Source organism: Piliocolobus tephrosceles, chromosome 4, assembly GCF_002776525.5.
Source record: "Piliocolobus tephrosceles isolate RC106 chromosome 4, ASM277652v3, whole genome shotgun sequence".
NCBI classification, from domain to species: domain Eukaryota; kingdom Metazoa; phylum Chordata; class Mammalia; order Primates; family Cercopithecidae; genus Piliocolobus; species Piliocolobus tephrosceles.
Window position 1 is genome coordinate 133182178 of NC_045437.1, and position 12361 is coordinate 133194538.

Here is a 12361-nt window from a genome sequence, read left to right on the forward strand (position 1 = left end):
ACAAAACAGGATAGAGCACAAGGCCCCCACATCTCTTGCCTGAGACACTGTATTTCTTCAAAGATAAATGACCCTAGACCTTGCCTATTCCTACACATAGGATAATGTTTGACAAGGTTAGTGACTATGCCTCTGTCATCTATAACCAGATATACTCTTGCACCCAGACTTTCATGTGATTCTGTTTTACTGTAACTTCTGAGCAAGTTTGATGTAATGTTTGAGCACACACTGCACTTCCGCTACCTGTATACCAGCCATGAGCTAAAACACTGTTTCAGAGCAGTGGGGCAGATCCTCTCTGAAAGACTTCTCCCAGACTTTTGTCTTCAGTCTCTAGTCCTCAGTAAGACTTATTTTTTTTTATTTTATTTTATTTTTTGAGACAGAGTCTCACTCTGTCGCCCTGGCTGGAGTGCAGTGGCTCGATCTCCGCTCACTGCATCATCCGCCTCCCATGTTCAAGAGATTCTCCCACCTCGGTTTCCGGAGTAGCTGGGATGACAGGCACCCGCCACCACAACCACTAATTTTTGTATTTTTAGTAGAGATGGGGTTTCACCACGTTAGCCAGGCTGATCTCGAACTCCTGACCTCAGATGATCCACCCGCCTCAGCCTCCCAAAGTGCTGGGATTACAGGCCCTCAGTAAGACTTCTGAATAAAACTAACTTAAAATTTAATTCCTTAAAAGCTTGATTTTCTTTGCTTTAGTTAACGGAAGTCATAGCCGTTGCCAACGAATATATCTAAGTCTGCGGATGAGTGCGCCCAGGCCTGCCTGTAACTTTGGAGGTGTGTGGTACCACCGTTCAAGTAGAGGTGAACACATCCAAGACTGTATGAATTTGAACAGAGAGCAGCAAGACACTGGATGACTGGCCCTATTCGGAAGTGATACTTCATGATGAAAAAATATATGCATCCATGCTACCTGCAAGGGAGAATGTGACAAGAGAATTCAACTTCTCTTTCTCTTCCCCAAGCATTTCTGCTGTTCAGCTCCTCCTTGTGCTATAAAACAGTCAGCACTGAACCCGGCATGGTACAGCCCTCAAACCCTCACTGCATTCACACTTGATTGCTTTTGTTCCAAGGACATAAGGTGAGACATGTGGAGTTTTTCCCTCTGGTCCTATCCTATCTTTTTTCTTCCTTGCTTTATTGAAGTATGACTGACAAATGAAAAATATATGTATTTAAGATGCACAATGTAATGATTTGATATAGGTGTATGTCATGAAATGATACGGCAATTAAGCTAATTAATACATCGATCACCTCGCTTAGTTATATTGTGCGTGTGTGCGCGTACATGTGTGTATGTTGAGAACACTTTAAATAGTGGCGTCTCTTGGTGGCCTGACTTTTTAAATCACAAGAGAGGATGTTTCGGATTGTAGTCGCCAGAACTGAGCCCAGATCCTGAAAGACAGATGCACATATATGTTCTTTAATACATTTATTTTTGTGTTTGTTTGTGATTTGTGGAACCTCTAAATTTTACGGTCAGGGCAGGGGCTTCCTCGTCAGGTGTTAAGCGCAATATTGAGCTTATCCTGTGTTTCGAGACGGGCCTTTTCAGAGTCAGGGGAATCTCATGTTTTAGGGCAGTGGCACGAAGTGAAGGAGGCCAGGATCCACTGCAGGGACTTCCACACCCTCACTGGGCCTCAGGCTCCCCATCTGTTCTAGAAGGGGGCTGGGCCTCAATAGGGCTGGCATCAGAGCATCTCACCAATACAGACATAAAGGGCCCCATTGAATTGCAGGCTCCTCGGCTGCTGTCCTGACAAAGCCCTTTTCTCCTCCAGCCACAATGGCCCTGTCAGGCAGGTAGCAGGGCCTGCAGCATTGTCTCCCCAGAAAAGAACAACAGGGTTCACTGTCTGTTCCAGGCTCAGTCTCGCTGGGGAGGGCGAGTGGCTTAAGAAGGGTCTAACCAGATAGGGACAGATGGGTTCTGCCCTTAGCCAGCCAGCGACTGGTGACCCAGCCACAGCTGTTTGGGTCAGTTATTCTGGCATGAGTAGGAAAACAAATTCACCAAAACCCAAGTTTTTAAAAACTTGCTTTTCCAAGTGCATGTTCAGACATTTTAGGTTATAGAGCCGTGCCATCCAATATGGTAGCTACCAGCTGCATGTGGCTTTTAAGAACTTGATTAGCCACTAATCTGAATCGTGATGTGCTGTAAGTAGAAAACAGGCTCGCTTAGCATTTTGGACCAGATTGTTCTTTGTGGCGGGGGCTGTCCTGTGCTCGCAGAATGTTTAGCAGCACCCCTGGCCTTTACCCTCCAGATGCCAGCAATGCATACACCCCTGCACCCCGACGCTCACCCCAGTTTTGACAGCCCCAAACACCCCCAGACAATTGCCAAAATCACGCTGGATTGAGAACCACTCAGAATTCAAAAACTTAGTAAGAAGAAAAAAGGAAAATCTCATTAATGATTTTTAAATATTGATTACATGTTGAAATGATAATATTTTGGATTATTGGGCTAAGTAAAAACATTATTAAATTATTTTTCTTATTCTTTTCACTCTTTATAAAGTGGCTACTAAACTATTTAAAATTACATATGTGGCTCATGTTAAGTTTCTATTGGGCAGTGCTGTTAATAGAAGAAACTGGACAGACGTGTTGGCTCACGCCTTTAATTCCGACACTTTGGGAGGCTGAGGTGGGCAGATCATGAGGTCAGGAGTTCGAGACCAGTCTGGCCAACATAGTGAAACCCTGTCTCTACTGAAAATACAAAAAATTAGCCGGGTGTGGTGGTGTGTGCCTGTAATCCCAGTTACTTGGGAGGCTGAGGCAAGAGAATCGCATAAACTCGGGAAGCGGAGGTTACAGAGAGCCAAGATCGCACCTTTGCACCCCAGCCCAGGTGAAAGTGCAAGACTCTGTCTCAAAAAAAAAAGAAGAAACTGAGTGCCAGAGAGGGAAAGTGACCAGCGGAGGGTCACAGAGCAACAGAGAGGCAGTCAGGGCCCCAATCAGTTTTTCAGACTGGCACCTGTAGGGTAAATGCACCTGGTGGCAATAACTTAAGCATATGCTTACAATGACCTTGTATGACCGACACACCTGAATGTGTGTTCCAAGCTCGGGAATCCGGGAGTGGCCAACCTGGAGACTTGTTCCTTGTCTGTGAGGAACATCTGAGTCCCCAGTCTGTCCCATGGAATATGGGCTGTACAGAAGATTGAAGCCCTGACTTTTGAGGTGGATGAAGGTTGCTAGGTGGACATCATTAAGGGGAGGGTGTTAAGTGAAGATGGAATATAAACTGCATGCAGTTTGCAAGTGGTTGTGGTTTTCCTGCCAGCCCTTCACCCCTGGGTTATCTTGTCCAGCCCACTGTGGCTGGACTGTAGGTAAGGAGGATATCGTGTCCAGCCTGTCACCAGTGGACCTTTTCTGTAGGTAAGGATGATGTTGTGTCCTTATCCGTCCTAGCCTCTTGTCAGTGGGCGGGTTTTCCCGTCCAGCTCGCCACCACTGGACTTGCTTCCCCGTACGTAAGCTGCCAATCAAACCCCAACTCTCATTTGCTGGCTCTGGGTCCCTTCCTCAGCCTCGTGAACCTGGTACCTTCCCTATCAAGGTTATAAGAGTTCAGCACAATAGCACCCCAGACCAAGTCTACGTCTCCATATAGCTTCACAACGGAAAGAAAATCCAAAAATCAGTGTGTTCCGTCTTTCCAGTGTGCTACGGTCAAAGGGCACTACAGCAGGAAGAGAGAGGACAGACATTACGTCTATGGCCCACATCATGTTTAACCTTCATTTAATCTTTGCAACAACCCTGGTAAGAGACTCTGTTATTAAGCCTTTTGTCCAGATGAGGAAACTGAAGTCCTGTGAGGACTCTCAGCCTGCAAGTTGAGAAACTAAGCATCAAACCCAAATACTCCTTTCAATACTACACATACTGCCGTGCAGTCCTAGGTCTAGTGAGACCTGGATAGGCCACCTCTTCTCCTTACATCCTACCTGGGTAAGAGGACTGCGCAAGATATAGTCTGAAGTCCTTCCCAGCCCTGCCGAGCTGGTCTTCTGGGCAGGGTGGGGAAAGACAGATGGTTATCACCTCCTTCAGGCTGATGGGGAGTCATGGAATCTGGATGGTCAGCATGCAGAGGCTGGCCCACCCCTTTTCAGGTGTGTCCCTGGGATGGCTGCTGTCCTCATAAACAGCTTTGCTGACATCAGAAATAAGGCTTGGAATGGACACATGTACTTGCTCTGCTTCTAAGAAGAGGACCATGCCCAACGATGGGGTCCACTGGCATCAATAATGATTACTAACACAACATTCTACCGAGTTCTGTGTGCTAAGCACTTAGCAGACATTACCTCATGTGCTCTTACAATTCTTTACTCTGGCACCACTTTAAATCCCATCTTACAGACGAAGGAACTGAGGCTCAGAGAGGTGAAGTGACTTTCATAAGGTCACACACAGTGACAGAGAATTTCAAGCTGGGATTGTGCATTCCCACAGCAGTTCCCTTAACTAAGGTACTGGTTTGACGAGGCCACTGGTTTGAGGATTAGTCCCCTTCCTGATCCTCCTCTGTATGGGAAGACTAGGGCCATCCAGACTCAACAGCGGGCAGCTATATAACCTTCTCATCAGCCCTTCTCCAGAGTCAGAGTTGAAGCAGCTCACCTAACCCAACCCTGCTGGTTTGAAATTGTGGGGAAACTGAGATACAGAGAGGGGCAAGGTCATGTCCAACGTCACTCAGTTAATTTGTGGCAGAATCAGTACTTGACTCAAAGTCACTGGAATCCAAACCCAGCACTTTTATCTCTCTCTCTGCTTCCTCCTTCCTTCCTTCCTTCCTTCCTTCCTTCCTTCCTTCCTTCCTTCCTTTCTTCCTTTCTTTCTTTCTTTCCTTCTTTCCTTCTTTCCTTCTTTCCTTCTTTCTTTCTTTCTTTCTTTCTTTCTTTCTTTCTTTCTTTCTTTCTTTCTTTCTTTCTTTTTTTTTTTTTTTTTTTTTTTGAGACAGGGTCTCACTCTATCACCCAGGCTGGAGTGCAGTGGCATGATCTCAGCTCACTGTAACCTCCCATCCCCAGGCTCAAGCAATTCTCTCACCTCAGCCTCCAGAGTAGTTGGGATTACAGGTGTGTGCCACCATGCCCAGCTAATTTTTATACTTTTAGTAGAGACAGGGTTACACCATGTTGGCCAGGCTGGTCTCAAATTCCTGACCTCAAGTGATCCACCTGCCTCGGCCTCCCAGAGTGCTAGGATTACAGGCGTGAGCCACTGCACTCGGCCTGTTTCTTTGCTTTCTTTCTTTCTAAGAAAGGACAGACTTTAGGACAAGTCATGAGTTAATAGTTTTTAGCTACTTTTTAAAGATGAGTCAAGGCACTGAGGTTTTCACGGATATTATCCCATTTAATCCTCAAAACAAGCCTGGGAATTAGGGACTGCTATTATTCCCATTTTAGAGATGACAAAACTGAGGCTCAGGGAGGTTGAGAAACTTGTTTTCTATTAAATAGTGGAGCCGTAATGAAACCCAGCAGACTAATTCTAGAGCCAGTTTCTTCTTAGGCTGATCCAACTGCATCTGTGGAATTCTCCCATCAGAACATCTGCCTACAGATGGAAGACTGTCAAATTACTGCAGAGGGCAGGGCTCAGGCCGATGCATGTATGTGGAAGTGCAGCATTGCTTGGCCTTGATGTGGGTGTGCAGAGAGCCTAATGCACTTAAAGTATGTATAAGAACTTCAGATCTTGTCGAAAACCAGCTATAGTTAAAACAATAATATTGATATGAACTATTACTTGTTGCCCAACTTCCGTGTTGCAGGTTCTTTATGTGTATTGCCTCTGAGCCTTACAGCCACCCCATGTTAGGATACCTTCATGGTAACTTCATAAAGTTACCCAAAGTTTACAGCTGATACAGTGAGACTGTGTGAGGTAAAGTGACTTGCTCAAGTTCCCATGGAGAAAAAGTAGTTAAGCTGGGATTCAAGCAGGTTCTCAAAGCACCTGCCACTCTGTCTTCCTTGTTCCCTACCGTTTGCTTCCCCCTGGCAACAGTGAGGGCAGAAACCTGGTGGAGGATTGAGGAGGACTGTAGTTACGCTCATCCCCTGGGCCTGTGTGGACCCACAGCATTTGGTATACGGGAACAGGGAGGATTGGAACACAGTGAGCTTTGAGTGTGGCCAGAGGGAAGACTGATTCTAAAGTCAACTTGAACATGAACAACAAACTTAGGTTCTGTTTTCCCTTTCAGTTAAAAACAAACAAACAAACAAACAAAATGGCCGGGCATGGTGGCTCACGCCTGTAATCCCAGCACTTTGTGAGGCCGGGGTGGGTGGATCACGAGGTCAGGAGATCAAGACCATCCTGGCTAACATGGTGAAACTCCGTCTCTACTAAAAATAGAAAAGATTAGCTGGGCCTGGGGGCAGGCACCTGTCGTCCCAGCTACTTGGGAGGCTGACGCAGGAGAATGGCATGAACCTGGGAGGCAGAGCTTGCATTGAGTGGAGATCGCGCCATTGCACTCCAGACTGGGTGACAGAGCGAGACTCCGTCTCAAAAAAAAAAAAAAACTCAAAACAAAACAAAAACAACCATCTCCGACTCTGCTATTTGACAGGCTGGTATAAAAAGAGACAGGAGATGTCAGGTCCACTCTCTATTCTGTCACTAACACACTGGGACCTGCAGCAGTTCCTTCCCACCTGGGCCTGTCTTCCCAATACACACAGTGGAAATGAAGATCTAGATCAGTGGTGTTTAAAACTTTTTTTTTTTTTTTTTGGTGGTGGTATGGGGGTAGACAGCAAGCCTCCTTTTCAAATAGAAAATTACATGGAAGGACAACATACAAACTTCTTTCAAGAGCAACTGCTTTCACTGACTCAGGCCCAGAACCTAGAACCTTGCCCCCCCGGCCTCCATGTTGTCTCCCTGCTGCCTCTTCCCTGTGACAGCCATGGAGGCATCCCCACGTATGCTAGGACTTGGAAGATCCCAGGTCGACATACAACATGTGCACTGGCCATGGATGCTCCCTGTATAGAGGGGCTCATAAAGGGATGCGCATAGGCTCAGGACCTTCTCAGCTCTCCAGGCCTATTTGTCAGGGCCTTGGGTCATGGGCATGCTGTTACCAAGTGGGTCTGAACGCTTATGCATGGGTGGTAGGGTCTGCGTTCTAAGGGGAAATTCCCAGTCACTTCCGAGTGGCATGTGATATAAGGTGTGGAGAGGAAGAGAGGTTTTATTTGCAAGTTCAAATAAAATAGGCTTAGCCTCCTTCAGGGATCCTGGAGAGAAAGAGCAGGTTTGGGGTTCTGTATGGATCTCAATTCAGCCACACACAATAGCTGTGTGGCATTAGGCAAGTTACTTACCCTTTCTGGGTCTCTGCTGTATGATCTGTAAAACACGAATAATGATGAGGATAATGATAATAATGAAGTGACTTCTTACTGTATACTTACTATTTGCAGATGCTAAGTAAGTGCCTCTCGTGCATTATATCTGCAAAGCCTCATGATAACCATATTAGGTAGACATTGTATTATCCATTTTGCCAAGGAGAAAACCGAAGCATAGAACAGTTTAGCGGCTTGCCCAGGTTCACACAGCAATAGCTATCAAGTAACATAGCTAAGATGCAAACTCATGTTTATCAGACTCCGAAGCCTATATTTTCAGCTGCAACATTATCCCACCTTCTTCAAATAAAGCCTGCTTCAAAGGGCTGTTTTGAGAATCATGGAAAACAATCTAAGCCATACTCACAGAGCTGGTATATAGTAGGTGCTCAGCAAATGAGTTCCCTTTCCTTATCTCCATGCTAACCAAAAGTCCCCTGCAGACTTGAAGGAGTGGATGACTGTTTATAAGTTCCTCTTTTCCTAGCAGGTGAAAATAGGCCAAAGAATTCTGTCTGATCTCAGGAAAAATGACTTTTTTCCTGCAAACAAGCTATTTTTATTTTAATATTTAGGCTGGGTCTTGCTATATTGCCCAGGCTGGAGTACAGTGGGGCAGTCGTAGCTCACTACAGCCTCTAACTCCTGGGTTCAAGTGATCCTTCTGCCTCAGCCTCCCAAGTAGCTGGGACTACAGGCGAGTGCCCCTACACCTGGCTAATTTTTTTTTAAATTAATTTTTTGAAGAGACAGGGTCTTGCTATGTTGCCCAGGCTAGTGTTGAACTCCCGGGCACAAGGGATCTTCCTGTCTCAGCCTCCCAAAGTGCTGAGATTACAGGCATTAACCACTGTGCCTAGCCCAAACAAGCTTTTAAAATGACTGTTTACCATTCTATGTTCCATGGAATACTATTCCATATTGTTCTGTGTTCAATAAAGTTTGAGAAATGCTACGTCCTCAACCCCTCTCTTGAAGAGGCCCATTGTACATTAGCATATTAAAGGCACTGATAAATCCTGCTGCAAAGAGTTCCACCTAATTTAGCTTAACCCTGCCCCCCGCCATAATACATATTAGCATCTTTTTCTAAAGAACCCACATGGAGGAGAAGCTGATTCTTGTCCATTTATGCACATAAGGCAATGAAGGGCCAGAAAGCTTTGGGTTTAGAGCTTAAGTTACATAGCTATCCAGTGGTAAATACTTTTGTAAATGAAGACTTATTCTCAAATCCATTGCCGAGATGCAGGGTAGAGTGGCAAGTAAAAGAAGGAACCTCAAGTCAGATAAACCTGAGTTTGTATCTTGCCTCCACCATTCTTTAGCCTTGTGACCTTGAGCAGTTTGCTTAACCATCCTGGGCCTCAGTCTCCTCATCAGTTACATGAGGTAATATGATACATACCTCATGATGCTAATTTGGGGAACCAGTGAGTTAATACATGAAAAGTATTTAGAACAGCACCACGCATGAAGTTAGTTATCAGTATGCCTGCTGGAGTTTTGCATAAAAGGAAGTCCACCTGAATATACATGGTACTGGAGGCCTGCTGTTTGAGAGCGCCTGCTACCTGCTGGGGCTCACAGGGCCTTGCTGGAGGGAGACTAGGCCTTGGCTTGCAGCTCTGGGGAGGCCTGTTGTCCAGTCAAAGCTCTCAGGAGGTGAGAGCTCCTATCCTCCCTCCCCCACCAGCTCCAGGGCCAGGCCTCTTGGTGCTACCAGATCAGACAGTATCCACATTTCTGTTTCTTCTCCCTGTCTCCTAAGCCCAGAGGAATCCTTGTTGGAATTGACAATTTGTGAGGCTAGATGGGTCTGCGAGAAAGAGCTGAAATAAGCAGTACAGCATCGTACAAGGAGTACCAGCTTTTGAGCCAGACAGTCCTGGCACCAAACCCAGGCTGTGACACTTCCCACTTGCATAATTTTGGCCAAGTCACTTAATTCCTTTGAGTCTCAGTTTCTTCATTTGTAACACGTGCATAATAATGGTACCTACTTTCTAAGTGTGCTGTGAGGTATGAATAACAGCTAATGTTTAATACATGCTTACTACATGCCATGCGCTGTTCTAGCAGCCAGGTATAGCTAATGTCATAATAGACAAGATACCTGCTCTTGTGGAGCTCAGTTCTATTAATAGAAGCGGTAGATGTGACACAAGTAAAGAAATAAAAAAACAGATCAGAGTGTAATAATGTATATAGAGAAAATAAAATAGGGTAAGGGTGAGAGAATGAATAAAATGGTCTGGGAAGGACTCACTGAGGCCCCGATATTTAAACTGAGATCTGACTGATAAGGAGTGAACTGTATGCAGCAATCTGGGGGAATAGCCTTCCAGACAGAAGGGACAGCTAGGCCAAAGGCCCTGAGGTGGGAGTAAGCTTGGTTTGCTTGAGGGACGGAAAGAAGGTCGTTATGATGCAGAAGGGGAGAATAGTATAAGATAAAATTATCCAACCCGACTATACACTTAAACGAATGAAAACCTATGTCCACACAAAAACTTGTACCTGATTGTTGGTTCATAGCAGCATTATTCATAAGAGCCAAAAAATGGGAACATCCCAAAAATCTATTAACTGATGAAGGAATAAACAAAATGTGGCATATCCATACCACGGCAGCCACAGAAAGCAATGAAGTACCGAGATGCACATGGGAGACAACATGTATGAGCCTTGAAAGCACTATGCTAAATGGAAGACACCAGACACAGAAGGCCACGTATATGATTTCATTTCTATGAAATCTCCAGAAAAGGAAAATCAACAAAGGCAAAAAGTAAATGAATGACCCCAGGGACTGAGGGGAGTGGAGAATGGAGAGTGACTGCTAGGGGGCACCCTTGGTTTTGGAATGATAAAACTGTTCTGGGCTGGACGTGGTGGCTCAAGCCTGTAATCCCAGCACTTTGGGAGGCCGAGGCGGGCGGATCACGAGGTCAGGAGTTCAAGACCAGCCTGGCCAACATAGTGAAACCCCGTCTGTACTAAAAATACAAAAAATTAACCAGGCATGGTGGCAGGTGCCTGTAATCCCAGCTACTTGGGAGGCTGAGGCAGGGGAATCGCTTGAACCCGGGAGGCAGAGGTGGCAGTGAACTGAGATCACACCATTGCACTCCAGCCTGGGTGACAGTGGGATACTCCGTCTCAAAATAAAGTGAAATAAAAAAATGTTCTGGAATTAGTGGAAATTGTTGCACAACTTTGTGAAGATACTAAAAACCACTGAATTGTACACTTTAAAAGGATAAATTTCACGGTAAGTGGATTATATTTCAATCTTTAAAAAGAATCGGAGGGCTAGGCAGGGGCCGGCTTAGAAGTTAAACTGGATATTGGGGGGTAGTACTACCGTTATGAATATTATGGAGGAGGATCCTAACACAGAGAGAAGATATGCAGCTTGCCGGGGACCGCACAGCTACAAATTGGCTGAGCCTGGCTTCAGAGCCCATTTTTTTATGTAAAACATTTATGTAGCACAGGGGCTGGTATCTGTCCATATAAACTCGATATATGGGGTTAGGCTTTCAGTTTCCGGATTCCCTTCCCTTGAGGCCTCCAATCTCATGTCTGGCCTCCACTTCCTGAGATGCGCCCTACCCACCTGCCTCGTTCCAAGCAGAGAGACTAAGGACCTGGCGTTCTTTTGTCCTGCCCTCTTGGGCAAGTCTACAGCAGCGACAGCCACATCCTCCTCGGCTGCTCATTAACTCTTTGCCAACACAGTCACACTGGAAATTCTGGTTTGCGGGCCAGGCCTGGATAAGGGACCCCAGAGGAATCCAGAGCATGGATTAAGCTTTCTTCAGGCTTGTCAGGTGAGGCAGAGGATTAAGTTGCCCCTCTACTACCAAGGACCTCCGCCCAGCCAGTGCGAGGCCAAATGTCCTGATGGGCAAAGGCCTGCAGGGCTGGGAAGAGCTCCGCCCACCAGGGTGTGGACACAGCCGCCCACCTCGGGATTGGCAGCACACAAAGGCGCTGGGCCAATAAAAAGCCACACCTTTTTAAACAGATGCACTGAAGCTTAAATGGTGATAATTATCTGCATATTGCTCCCCAAAGAAAAATGTAGCTGTTTGTTATGTAGCCAGCCCATTAAATACGTTGGTGCCTACCTATCTCAAGGCCTGCATTTCTGGAAATCCTGTTCTGACAGAGCAGTCTGACCTTCAGTCAAACCCCAACAGAACCAGGAGTAAGTGGTCTTTACTTTAGGTAAGGCCTTCATTGGTAATTTTTAACTTTTTAGGAGCTCCAAATTCCTTTAAGAATCCGACAAAAGGGGTCAACACTTGCCCAGAAAGAGGCACACACCACTTTTGCACTGAATTTCAGAAGGATACAGGTCAATAACCCTTGACTTTTGGCCAAAGAGGGGAAAACATCCTATATTTTTGAATGTACATTTTTTATTAAGGCAGAACTTCACAGAGAATACTGCACAAATGTTAAGTGTGAAGACAGTGGGTTTTCATGTATGCATACACCCTTGTAACTACCATTCATATAAGATACGGAACATTTCCAGCTCTCAGAATGACCAAAAGAAATTCGGCAAGACTTTTTTATTTATTTATTTATTTATTGAGACACAGTTTCCCTCTGTGGCCCAGGCTGGAGTGCAGTGGCGCAATCTTGGCTCACCGCAACCTCTGCCTCCCAGGTTCAAGTGATTCTTCTGCTTCAACCTCCCTACGAGCTGGGTTTATAGGCACGTGCCACCACGCCCGGATAATTTTTGCGTTTTTCGTAGAGACGTGTTTTGTCATGTTGGCCAGGCTGGTCTCCAACTCCTGGCCTCAAGTGATATGCCCACCTCAGCCTCCCAAAGCGCTGCGATTGCAGGCATGAGCCACGGCACCCAGCCAAATCATCAAATTTTAAAATTGTATGTTATA

General features: G+C 45.8%; 1 protein-coding gene across 1 annotated transcript in view; it reads right to left on the reverse strand.

Annotated features, from left to right (window-relative positions):
• NIPAL4 (NIPA like domain containing 4) overlaps positions 1-11251 on the reverse strand; it is a 28694-nt gene extending 17443 nt beyond the window's left edge. Inside the window, 3 exon segments of the mRNA XM_023218755.2 lie at positions 1749-1909; positions 3659-3739; positions 11065-11251. Of these exon segments, the coding sequence (XP_023074523.2) occupies positions 1749-1909; positions 3659-3739; positions 11065-11251 (429 nt within the window).
• Positions 11252-12361: the final 1110 nt, after the last annotated feature.